This window comes from Phodopus roborovskii, unplaced genomic scaffold (assembly GCF_943737965.1).
Source record: "Phodopus roborovskii unplaced genomic scaffold, PHOROB, whole genome shotgun sequence".
NCBI lineage: Eukaryota > Metazoa > Chordata > Mammalia > Rodentia > Cricetidae > Phodopus > Phodopus roborovskii.
Genome location: NW_026126629.1, coordinates 1,112,149 through 1,126,093, shown reverse-complemented (window position 1 = coordinate 1,126,093; position 13,945 = coordinate 1,112,149). Strand labels below are relative to the sequence as shown.

At 42.1% G+C, this 13,945-nt stretch overlaps 1 protein-coding gene across 2 annotated transcripts in view; it reads right to left on the bottom strand.

Annotated features, from left to right (window-relative positions):
• Positions 1-13,945, bottom strand: part of Ptprg (protein tyrosine phosphatase receptor type G) — a 655,084-nt gene that overhangs the window by 42,293 nt on the left and 598,846 nt on the right. For both annotated transcript variants that reach the window (XM_051206878.1, XM_051206880.1), the window contains one exon: positions 3,937-4,028. In XM_051206878.1, coding sequence (XP_051062835.1) covers positions 3,937-4,028 — 92 coding nt within the window. The remainder of the gene's footprint in view (positions 1-3,936; positions 4,029-13,945) is intronic.

Here is a 13,945-nt window from a genome sequence, read left to right as displayed (position 1 = left end):
TGGGATTCCCTGCAGTCATTGGGAAATGGCAGGAATAACAATGCCTAAGTCAGTAAGTCTGTGGTTCTCAACCTGTGGGTTGTGATCCCTCAGGGAGTTAATCACCCTTTCACATGGGTTGCACATATCATATGTACATCAGACATGAAGTAGCACTGAAAATAATTTTATGGTGGGGGTCACCACAACATGAGAAACTGTATTAAAGGGTCACAGCATTAGGAAGGTTAAGGAACATTGCATTCACTGCTATTAGAAATAACAAGGTAAGGACTTGTGAGAGGCTTGGTGTCTGGAGACTTTAGTAACTAAGTTGTCATTTGCGATGATTTGCTGTCCCTGTACCACTTGACCCAGGGGAGAAATCAAATGATCTAGAGACATGACAACACTTGCCCAGAGTTCTTTCAGCTACTGCTGGGATGAAGCTGTCTCTAGATCCAGGCTCCCCCTTAGCACAGTGCCTTCTAGACTTGACATTTGACCAGATCCATCCCATATAAGACATGCTTCATTCTAATCGTGACTTTGCTCCCTAAAGAGTTCTCCCTGTCTCACACTGCATCACCTTGTTGATGCAGGTAAAGAAGGTACTAAGTATTTACCTTCTTGTCAGGGTGCTAGCTGCTGGGTTCCCTGGCTAAAGCTCTATTTAAAAAAAGATCCCTTGTCCTGGCTGGGGAAGTGGATGGTCATGTACACAAACACCATTAGGATTTCAGAAGTCCTTAGATTACCTACTCTGTAAAAAAGAAAGAAAGGAATCTCTATACAAAGTTCATTTAACCCTCAGCAGATTTCTAAATCTTAGCCCAAATTCCAGCTTCCTCCATCTGCAGAAGGAAAAACACATAAAACTCTAGTACAGGATTCCATTTACATCATCGCTGCTCAAATTCTTCCCCAGTCTCCTTCACTGAGACACTACCAGGTACTGATAAACACATATCTAGTGGACAGACCTCAATCTCAAGAGCCCAGTTCCCCTCTTACTGCCCCTTCAGCCTCCTAGGGTCCAGTTTCAGGTTCCAGGCTTAGTATCACCTCTGCATCAACTTAGGAAGATAAAACCAACATGAAAGAAAAGAACACTACCAAGACTTTAGTCCCCAAATTAGAGCACAATAAATAGATTTTCATCTAAATCAAACTCTTAGGATGTAAGGAGTGTTTGAAGATTAGAGCATTTTATTTCCTGACATAAAAGAAACCTTTTCATTTATGGCACAATGAAGTTAATGAAGAAAGGGCTTCATTACAGTCAAAACACCAATGAATCTCCTTTGGAGATAATCTTTGTATAAATAAAATATGCCAAAAAGGTAGGTTTAATCCCAAGGGTTTTAAGCAGCATGTATAAACACACTTTATATGCTGGCACCCAGCTGAAGCCAATGACCTTCAAATTATTAAGCTATATTTTAGCTGCTGGAAAGGCATGAATTGTTTCTAGATTCCTGGGCTACTGGCAGCCCCTACATTTTGTTTTGTAATGTGTCTATTAGAAAGTTTGGTTTCCTAGAGAAAGTGTTTTTAAGGATATTTGATTTTGATATGTTGCACATCTGTAAATATCTTCCAGTGTTTTCTTGAACCAGGTTAATGAACTAACTTCTGATTTTAAAGTTTATCTGCAACACAAGTCTAAAAGAATGATACACTATAGTAATTACAATTTTGAGATAATAAACTGTGGTGGTTTGAAAGAAAATGGACTTCAAAGGGAGTGACACTATTGGGAGGTGTGGCCTTACTGAAAGAAGTATGTCACTGTGAGGGTGGGCTTTGAGGTCTCTTCTGCTCAAGCTTCCCTCAGTGTAACAGCTGACTGCCTTCCTGTTCCCTGCAAGATGTAGCACTCTGAGCTGCAGCACCACACCTGGCTGCATGTCACACGCTCCCTGCCAATGAGAGTGGACTGAACCTCTGAAACTGCAAGTCAGCCCCAATGAAATGTTTTCCTTTATGCGCGGCCTTGGTCATGGTGTCTCTTCACAGCAATAAGAACCCTAACTAAGACATATGCATTGGTAATGCTTTATTAATAAAACTAATGAAAATTTTACTCACATTTGTTGTTTCAAAAGAATTGCACCTGGCAAGAAGTGCAATTCATTGATAGAATACTTGCTTAGCAGTTCCCTGGCATCTCAGATGTGTACAATTTTGCATAAATACATGCATACACACACACACACACACACACACACACACACTCATACAAAGGGACTTTGCTGATGTTTGGTTATCTGGTTACTTTTTATTATCAACACTATGTGGGGCTGAGATTCAACCACAGCCTTGAGGAATGGGTTGGCATTCTACTCATGATTACCATGCACGCTTACCATCAGCTGTGCTGTGGAGCTTAGGGAGGGCTTGATGTGCTGTGTGACATAGGGAACTCATGAGCCTCTTCCTCTACATCATGATTTGATCCTTTAAAAATGAGGAGCAAATGTCTATCGACCTGAAAACTCTGCTTGTCAGATGAGTCACCTTGCAGAGAAAGTGGCTCCCAGGAAGGAGTCAACACACATATTCTGGGCAATATGGGAGCAAAGTGAGTACATAATGGTCCCATGCAAAGTCAGCAGTTGAAACATCCATTGTGATGGAGCCTATTAGTTCCTCTCTGCTGCTCTTCATACCAGGCACAGTTCCTCCACCAAGGAAAAAAATTAGTGGGAGGACCCCAGGGTATTCCCATACATTTAACCCTTTAACAGTCTATCCAGCAGGACCAAGCAAGGCCATTCTGTTCTCCATCTTGTCTCTTTGACAAATACTACTGAGAAAAGGCTGCCCAGATAAAGCTAATACCAGCAATATACATTGACAACATATATAGACACATAAAGGGATAATTAAGTCCCCAACTATAACCACATCTCATGATAGTCTGCAAACAAAATTGCTTTTTGATAGCCAGAGAATGGCTGTGTCTTGAACTTCATACAATGACTTTTGTGAACTTTTAAATGCTTTGCTGACATTCATGGATCCATCTAACAGTTTTAAATTGTCTGCTATGTGGTAAGTAGTCTTATAGCCCTGAGAATACATTCGTTTGTCCTTCTATAGCTCCCATTGAAAATCAGGTGACTGCAAATAAATAAAATAGGTCAGCTAGTAAGAGATCTATGATAATGAAGCCGACTAAGAGAGCTGTAGGTACAGAGGAACATCACTATTCAAAGTAGTTTCTGTGTATAAAGGGAGGACAGATATCTGAATATATGTATTCACAGAGACACAGATGCAGACACATGCACAGGTGCACATGCACACACTCATGCACACACACACACACACACACACTTCAGCAGTACAAAGTTCTTATCTGACAAAAGGAAAAGGATGTGAATACGAATGGTGGGTGAGATCTTTAAATCCCACACCCTACTTATGACAGCCAGCCCTGCTCCAAGTTTCCAAGTGTCTGTAGCATTTCCTTGCACTTCCTACAGTGTGTTCTACCAATCCTTATCACACTATAACTGTTCTGGGCTTATGCTCTAGCAGACCAGTCATAACCAGTCCTAGACTTTCACACAAATAACATCAACAAAGTGTCCAATGTTCCAAAAAACTAACAGAACATGAAATCTTGAAGGGAAACTCACCTTTGAAAGTATGTTCACAAATTGTGAGTTAAAATTGGTGTGTTTTCCATTTTGCTACTGCTACTTTTTCTCCTTATGGAGATGCTATCCTACACTAACCCATAGGTGTTTGCTTCTGTAATGGGGGATTTTGTTACTTTATAGATATGCAAAGGGGCAAAAATTTTATTGCATTATCCTTAGTGAAGTACTTAGACTGGTTAAGCTTCAAACAGCAATGAACGTAATACCTGATCATGCGCATCAATCACATACCACAGAGAACAAAAGAGAAGGCGACCTACTGGGAGTACAGCAGTGCCTCACTTACCCGGGATGGGGATGACAGGAATACTTTCATTGGGGACCACCCGAGGTGAACTGCTGTCTTCCACATAGAAATGAGCAGTCTGAAAACATTTTCTGTGTTGAAAAGGAAAACATGCCAACATTGAGCACAGAAGTACACTTTGTCTAAGTTTATCATCTCGAAAGCCTGCTTTAACAGTTTCCCAGCTCGAAACATCCCACAGCACGGATGGCAAACCCAAGGAAAAGTGCTGAATGCAAGCACAGCATTCAGACATTGGAGGAGCCCAGAGGTCTGAAGAGCCATCTCCTATTACAGCCAGTCCCAACCCCAGAGCCCCAAACATGCGAGTGAGAATTTGGCACAAAGTGACCTCCTGCACAAGCCATGGGGATTCTACCCCCATGTATCTCTACAGCTGACGAGTTACAGAGGAGCCGTCTGGTATTCTGAGTAGTCTCCCAAGTACCAAGTTCAAAATCACACTTTGAATCCCCTCCAATATAGTTATCAAACAATCCAACTGCAAAATAGCACTGCATTGTCTGTGCTTAGCCAAGGCCCCAAATCCTCAGACCGCTTTTAAAGGGGTCAGGGGGCTTCAATAGGATATGCATGCCCAAATCAGAGGCTCTTTCCAGACAACATCTAAGGCCAGGGCAGAAGCCTGTCGGTGTTTTCTGCTTGTCTTCATTTCAGCTTTGTTTTTACCTGTACTTCAAGCAAAGCAGGGAGCACACACTGGTCATCATAGGACAGGCAGTGAACAGAAAGCCTAAGAGCAGCTCATGCAGCCTCTGCCTGAGATGCTGGCCGGCCCTCAGCTTTCCAGCATCCACGTCACTGCTTGCTGAGGCCTTAATGAGCTGCCGGAAACACTGGCTGAATATTTAATGAGACTGCTCAGTGTGAATGGCTATTGTGACCAGAGAAGGGTCCCTGTTCGTCTGGCAGAGGGGCTTTACAATTGCTGGCCCTACTGCTGGGTCTTTTAGCCTTGCAGGCGGCATCCTTCTGGTGCTCCCAGCCACCAGGCTCAGTCCCACTCCTCTTGTGTTCATGCCAAGTGACATTTACACACCATGGCTTCGTATCTCCTGGGGTCTGATTTCCAACTACTAGGGACAAGACAACTTTTCTTCAGGGTGTCTTTGCTCATCGATGAAGAAAACAAAAACAAACAAACAAACAAACAAACACACAAAACCCTGAGATGTTTTCAGGAAGCCAAAGAATGTGGGTGGTTGTGGGGCTAGGGAGAAAAGTCAGTCACTCTAACAAACCAAACCAAACCAGAGCTCCACGAGACTGAGGAGACCTCAGAGTCACGTAGCTTTCCCACAGAACACTGCAGAACACTGTCATTGGAGGTGAGCACTTGTCCCAGAATGAAGGCTTTTCCTTTGAACAGTCTGTGTTTTCACATAGAAAGGGCACTGATTTAGAGCAGTCTGCATTGCTCTCCCAAGGCATAGCAGTTCCTGAACATAAATGACATCAACCCCATATATACTACAGGACTGGCATTGAAGAACAGAGGAAAGGCCAGTGTTTTCTGTAGGTACCTGGGATTTATAATAGAAGTAGAGAACCAAAGGTTCATTACTACATTCAATAGCCTTTACCTTGCTTAGGAAAATATGTATACACTGTGGGACTCTGGCCCTAAACATATGGTTCCAAATCCACATGAAAAATAAGAATACCACATCTGAAATGACAACTTCTGTTTTTAAGTTAGTTGTTAATTTTTTATTGTTGGTTTTCTTCTTCCCTTTATCATCTCTTGTGTGTGAACGATTTCCAGAAATGCAATTCTGAAGTTGAAGCATGGATCAGGGATACTACAAATGAATGGCAACCTTACTTGGTTAGGGCCATAGCTATGGGAATTCTGCTTTTGGTTAGTTACTCAGCAGCCTAAACAAGGTCTCAAAGTCACTCAGATAAAAGTCACACACTACTCTAGCTCAGCTTTAAAATACAAAACAACAAATGAACAGCAACAACAAAAATAATAACTACCTAGTAACTTCTGGGCTGGGAATAACTAGCAAATGTATTATTCCAGCATCCCAGGGGTAGAGGTTAAGAGATCTTGAGTTCAAGGTCAGCTTGGGCTACCACTGTGAGACAAGTCTCCCAAACCATTTTATGTTTTAAGACTGCAAGTTACTATGCCTATTATTTCTAAGACAGAAGTGGTTAGCACAGGGGATTCTGTTACTGTTACAGATAGACAACCTAGGAAGGTGTAGACCATGGTGTGGATTATTATTTAATTATTATCATTATTTTCTAGAAACAGGCAGACAGTTCAGCCAATCTCACTGTTAAATGCAGAACTAACAGCTGCACATTTTCTTTGGGGAAAAAGCAGTATACTGAAGCAAATCTCACTCTGGTGCCCCATGTGCTGCTGTTTATAATGGATTTTCCCTGGAGCAAAGTAACTCTGTGATTACCAGGGCAGAGCTGGCAAGAGGGGCTGGGGTCAGGAACCTGGGAGATACAGCTATGCACATCTGTGCCTAGCTGCGTATCACATGCTTTTATCCCTCACAGTAATGTGGGTGGACAAGTCACTCCAGAACCTAAGGAAATCTGCTCCCTTTAAATGAAAGTCTTAAAGGCATATGGCAGGAGTTAGCTCAGGACCCAGTCATAACATCACCTGTGCAGATTACATATTCTGCAACTGTCTGGAACCTTCAAAACCAGCTCCTTGCCTAGCTAAGCACTAGAGTCATTTAGGAAGAATTACACGGGAACAGATGATCCTTTCGGACAGATGGGTGAATACAAATGAACCAAAGGGGGAAAATCAATTAAAATCACCTTAAATCATCCTCCTTCCTCTAATGACTAGTAACATTTTGGGGGCTAGCTTTCCATACCTTTGCTCATTTGCTTACTTAGTCATCATTGGTCATTTTCAATGATTTTGGGAGCAGGAAAAAAAAAAAAAAAAAAAAAAGACAGACAAGGATTCTGCCTTCTCATTACAGTTTTTGTGTTTTTTTTTTTTTTTTTTTTTTTTTTTTTTTTGTAGGAAATATGTGAGCAGTTATAAGGAAACACAGCTCAACCGGGTAGTGATTAATTGATGAAGGTGAAATAAGGGATTTGAACAGAAAATTACAAGCTAAGGACAGGCTCCCATGGGAGCAGGAGAGCATTCTAGGCAGAGCTAGAAGCTAATGAAAGTATCTCAGAACAGAGCAAACCTGGCAGGTATCGGAACTGAAAGGCAACCGGGAAGCAAGCCATAAGGCTGGGCAAGAGGGCCACATCCCCAGTACACAAGACCCAGGAGGCCTGTGTTGGCTTTTGTTGGAGGCTAAAAGCCATGCATAGCCAGCAAGGATGCTAGCCTATGCTGTGACACACTTTTAGCTATCTCTTTGAACAGGTTCACTTGGTTTGCTGTATGAGATGGATCATGGAGCATCAAGAAGGTAGCAAGGAGATTAACCAAGGGCTACTGTGGTAATCACTCCAAAACTCAAGTGGCTGTGTTGTGCATTGACCTTAGAGCTTCACACATGATAAGTGCTCTACCACTGAGCCACCTCTCCAGCCCTGCTTTACAGATTAATAACAAACCACAATCCTATCATAAACATATATCCTTCTGACAAGTAGAGATACATCCTCATTACCAGTGTTTGCCTAACTGTCATTGCATTGTTAAAATTACTGTTTTAATAACCACTTACTAAGTCTACCCTGGGGCCAGGCGGCCTGCCTGTGCTTTACTGCACTCCACAAATGTGGTGATCTTTTCTTGCACACAGATCCTACACTTTGGTTTTAATTTTCCAATAAGGTAGAGGAAGGATATTGAATGGTATTGTACTTTAATTTGTTAATTTCTGAAAAATCCCATACACAAAAAAGGTTTTATCTTGATGGTTACCAAGGCACAGGAAAAAAAAAAAAGCAAAGGGGAAAATACCCCCAAGTTTCAATTCCTCCAAACTTCTCTCTTGGATTTGATCAGAGAATCAGGGCTGCCTCTGACTTTGAGCCCAGAGGACTGGAGACAGAGTTTCTCAAAGTGTTCTCAAGTATGTCACTGAGTATGCAATTTCAATTTTCTTTGTAGTTTCAATTCTCTCTCACCTAACATAGCCTAGCAATTCCTTCTTGAATGAATAGATTTCTACGATAGTGAAAAGCCATTTCCAAAATTGCTTTACCATGAATATGTTTATGCAAGTATTATTGTTAAAATGGAAAAACAAAATAGAACATGTTTAGAAAAAAGAAGAAATGTATTGACAAGTTTAGTTGTACATTAATTAGAACCTAGTTGATCACCACCATACATTTTGCTGTTTCACTTCCCACCCACCCCCATCCCCCCCAGGTTGCTCACCCCTCTCTTAAGGAGCTAGGGTCAGGTAATAGTATTTTCATTGAATTGACATCACTGGTATATTGACAATCTAATTTGGAGATTCTTTGGAGTTTTGAGCGTTCCTGAAGAAGGACTACCTGTTTCTCTCTGTACCTGCCTATTCTACCACTGTTCAGTGACCTGTCACTCAACAGTGGTCATTAACTGAAGTAAGTCATGCAGGATGAAGCCCATACCTGGTGACAACCACCCAAGAAGGCCCAGATTAGACACAGCCCCTTGCAGAGGAAGCTGGTTTGCACTGTTTCTAGTTGAGCATGTCTTGTGACAAAGGGACAGTGCCTCCAATGACTCTCTGGTGTTCTCCCCAAGAAGTCACTGGAAATGAAAAATCCTTAAATAGAAGGTGGACAGTATTATAAAAGTATCTATGAAAGTTATGTGAGAATTTACAGGATCTGATATGGCATGAGAGACAGCCTTCATAACTTCAAGGGTGTTAACATGATTTTATTAAGTGCAAGGAAAGCTGTACAGCACATACTTGAGTAAGAAGTCTTTGCTTCCATTTTGTTAGAATCTAAGTGTCAGAAAGGGTGGCGGCTGGGTGTGATGGTGCTCATGTTTAATCCCAGCACTTGAGGGGCAGAGAAAGGTGGACCTCTGTGAGTTCAAGGCCAACCTGGTCTACACAGTGAGTTCCAGGACAGCTACATACTGAGACCTTGACTCAAAAAATAAACAGAACAGAATGGAATTCTAGATACAGTAGCAAAATGATCTTCTATATACATTAAAGTCTCTTTGGGAGGGGCTAAATTACAGAGAAGACATTTCTCAGGTTTCCCCTTCTAAGGCTAATTTTTAAATCACCCTTGAGACCTTACTCTGCCTGTCTGGTAGCAATATTCATTTTAGTGTCTGTGAAGGAACTGGAGTCTGTGGTATTTACTTAAATATCAAGTATTGTGCAGTATTCTGCTATGTTCAATTCCAAGTGACTGGTTACTTAAAGAATCTGGAAATCACAGGGTGACATGGCCTCCCATGACCCAACACCATCAGTAAAGAAGTACACTGAGACCGAACAGTTGGTAGCAGGAGGCAAACAACCCATGTACATGGGGTATTTTATCAGTTCAATGCAGTGGGTGTTAGGAAAACAGGGGATGCGTATCTGTTGCTTTTTTAGTTGGCCATGATTCTGCTGTGTCTCTCTCATAGTAAGCAGCCTGACACAATGAACCAGCCTCCAACTTAAATATTCACCTTGAAGGTAAGCATGTCCCCAAATGCGTTAGATGCTAGACCAATGTTGGCCAATGTGTTAATCTATACCCACTTGCACAGAAGTTCTAGGTAGCCAGATGGGAACAGTTCTCCACATTCTTCTGTACTCATCCATCCTCTTTGAGAAAGCTAGCATAGACTTGCACATTTTGGAATGATTTCTAAGAAATGCTTCACTGGAAGTCAAAAGGGTGATGTGGGGCTATCTTCTCCAGCAGTTTGTCTAGTCTCTGCTTAGCAGCCCCCTAGGTCTCAGGTCCACCTCCCATTACTGTGGTCCAAAACTATGGGCTGTGTAATTATTTTTTGCTGTTATTGGACAAGTGTGTATATGTGTGTCTTTTTAAAAGTCCAGAGGACACTTGAGCCTTATGGGTCATCAAATTTTGTTCTTTAGTTAACATTTCTAAAACAACTTTCTACTCTTTCAAATAAGGGGCCTATTTTGAGGAGAGAGATTTTTGTCAAGACTCAAGCATTCTACTGTTGTGACAGCAGAAGCTATCTGTAATCAGGATCTAGCAGACACTGACCTGCGTCAGCTGTCAGCTAAGTCCTAGAGCTCCCACCAAAGCACATACACACCAGCACATGGCAGGTTCTGCTGTTTTTAATTGGCCCTCATGACTAACAACACACACACAAACAGCTGCTCCAATAGCATAATCCAGTTAAAGAGTCTTGCTCTGCCAACAACATATAGCAAACTACAAAGATGAGCAGGGAAACTAGATTTTTAACACCCTTCCCTATTTCCTTCCAGAAATCTGACATATTCTTATGGAAGAGCACCCAGGAGGCCTGCATGTCTACACAGCACCCTCCCATTCTGCTTCTTCTGTTTTTCCCCCCATGTACCTGTTTAGACAACCTCTGATGGGGGCGAACAATTTTCATACTTCCATCTCATTCTGCTTGCCTGACAAGAATTTGTGGCTATGTAGGCAACCAACACTTTTCTGAAACAAAGGCCTGACACGGAGTCTAGAAATGTCTAAAGCAGCACTTGGCACTGCTGTCCATCAAAAAGGCTGCTCCCATGGCATGCTGGGCTTCTGAGATTTCCAGACATTTGGCTCAGCATGTCCATCCTTTTGACAAGCTTGTTTCCATTCTCAGCCTCAAGTGCTGTGGATGCTGGGCTGTGGACTGGAGGGAAATCCTCACAAGCTTTTTAGACTTATATGAAAACTCAGAATTACAAACTAAACAAATGTTGGTATACAGAGGCTAGAAATCAAGTCACCATCTTCATATTAAGTTCAATGGATTTATAATCACATCACAGTGTGAAGGAGTTTGTGGAGTGGAGGCAAAATTCTAATTGCAGACTATAGTGGGCAGTTGGCTGAGCCACTACACACTATCAATTACGCTGTCTTTCCCGATTCACAGACTGCCCTCATTTGAATTTACAGTGGCATATCCACTAATAATCTCATTTATTTTTGTGTTGTCAAGAACGGAAACCCCATTAATATTTGCTTTTGTAAATGGGTGTGTTGTACTGAACTTTGTATACATAAGAGCTATTTATTAATGGAAAGATGCAAACACTAACAGGCCAGTGAAGGAGATTGAGAACAGTGCTAAAAAGACTCTGATTGATTTATTAGGACAAAATGTTTCCACAAACAATAGAAGGGAAAGGCTATGCACATTGCTGCACTTTCCCTCAGGAGTGTCTGCCGAAGCTACTCCCGGTCTTGCTTGGAAGGCGGCCCAATGTAATTCTAAGCTGAGATTTTTCATACACAACAACCCACTTGCTGTTGAGTTTTCCTCACTGTCTGTTAAGTGATCCAGTTCATGTAGCTAAGTTTACACAGTGTAGTCTCCGGAAGGGCTCTTCCAGCATGAAAGATTCACAAACCAAAATATGCTTCTGGTTGGCATATTTTCCAAGCCATGAAAAGGGACACAAAAATCTGACAAATCAGAATGTGCTTTGGGGGATAATAAAGTGGCATTTTTACATCAGGGTTGCTGGGCATACTTTTGTGATGCTCTGGACAAATGGGGTGTGGAGTAAGAGAGGGAGGGAAAGGACAGGAGAAAAAAGAGAACAGGATCACCCAGAAGGTGGACAGGCAGGAGAGGGAATGCAGAGGAGAAAGTGTTCCCGGATGTTGGAGATTTTATATGGGTAGCAACACTATCCTAACTCTTCCTTGCTATAGGTGAAATGGACAACAACAACAAAAAGTTTGATTTCCACAGGAAGGACGTTATTGGAAGAGTCAGACTGCCTGTAGTGAATTTCTGTAAGAAATGGGAGAAAATGAACAAACTGCAGACAAGAAAGTGGCCTTGACATAATATGCTTTCTTGCTCAACATTATTTTGCCAAGAAATTCTCCTAGATCCTTAGGGATGCCTGCAGGGCCATGTTCAGTAACCTGAGCATACTCTTTTCAGTATTCCAGCCAGTTCCAATGAATGGACGCTCGCAGTTCCTCTCCAGTGCTCAATGGGAACCTGGGAAATGTCTGACATCAGGGTCTCTGAGAAAGCTGTTGAGCCTTTGCTCCCTACCTTGGATGTTCGGAGCACCTGGAGTAAGGCTACAGGTACTCACCATGGTTTGGAGGGTAGCCTTGGAACTCACTCTGTAGACCAGGATGGCCTTGAACTCACAGAGATTCACCTGCCTCTGCCTCCCCTTGTGCTGGGATTAAAGGCATGCAGTGCCATGTCTGGATCTAGGTAGATGGCATGTGCTTATTTTTTTTTTTTTTTTATTTAACTGACCATTGTAGCAGTACTTATGAAACTTGAGAGGAACCCCTGTCAAAAGACTCCCACTATTTTCCAGGTGATTCTTTTTCTTTTTTAAGCAGGCATACAAGAACTTTGGAACAAGTGTCTCAGAATGGGCTTTCTGAAGCTGTGGTTCTCAACCCATAGGTCCTGACCTCTTCAGGACGAGATGGCCCTTTCAGAGGAGTTGCATAACAGATATCCTGCATATTAGATATTTACATTACAGTTCATAACACTAGCAAAGTTCGAGTTATGATGTAACAATAAAAGTAATTTTATGGTGGGGTCACCACAACACGAGGAACTGGATTAAAGGGCTGCAGCACAAGAAAGGTTGCGAACCACTGTTTTAAAGAATTAGTTTAGCGAAAAGGATAAATACGTGTTTTGATCTCCTTTCTAATAAAATGGCAACACGCTGGGAGCATAGTGACACTGTTTCTACATCTCCTGGGAGTTAACACAAAGTCCACGGTGCCCAGCACCGGAGGGGCAGATCCAGACACACACTGCTAACAGAGATCCCTTAGGGTCAGAGGCGGAGTGCAGTGTGGCACTCCAGCCAAAGGACCATCATGCACTCTGTGATGTCACTGCTTCCCTGAATTTATCCTGCAGCTGTATCCTGTCATCCATGTGCAAACTGACACATTAACAAAGCTATTCTGCATAGTACTGTCACAAAACTGACAGCCTTAGAGGACTGCTCAAATAAATCTTGACATATCTATTTTAAAAGCACCCCCTTCCCACAAACAGGGGAGGTATAGATGCCTAGAGAAAACTGTTATCTCGAACAAAGCTAACTAAGTACATGGGCAAAAGATGGAGTACTTTACTGTGTAAAAGGGGTAGACAGATACCCCTATATGCTTAGATAAGTAAAAAAAAAAAAAAAAATTCTTGAGTACTGTATAAATTAGCAACGATGAGCACCTACTTGTGAGGAGGTATGGAGTAGGGTGGGTTGATGGGACTATGAAGGTTTATATGCTTTTAAACTTTATTATTTTGAATGATGTGAAATACTATTTTTTCAAGATTTGAATAAACTTTTTTGAAAGCTTTGATACTTGGTCTGTTTTTTATAGATTTATCCTTGGCTTATAACTTTCTAGACTGGGGACCTCAGAGGCACAACCCTTTCTCATGTCCACAGAGGGACATGAGAAAAGTATTGTAGAAAACATTGTAGAAGCAAGTGTATGCAGTTCTGTTCTTTCAGTATCTATAGAGGCTCTTCTTCCCCCTAATTCCAGGCTGCATTTTGGATGTGTACAGACCATGGGAAGAGGTAACAGATATAAAGAAAGAAAGGTAGTAGACATGGAGGCTGGGGGAAATGCTTGTCTAATGCATTCCAGCCTTCAATAGAAGCCTAGAAGAGGTGACAGCCTACGCACCAGAAAACTAAACAGTATGGAGCTGGGTTCGGAGCTAGGGTGAGTGGCTACAATGTGGAGCAATGGAGGAGCACATGGGTTGCTGCAGGCTCAGGAGGAATCATATAGGCAGAGGAAACCCTTAGGGAAGGTAAGGGAGCCCCCTGAGGACAGAATTCTAACATGCCCTACTCTTCCTCATGGAGTAGTGAATATAGCATAGAACAGGAGA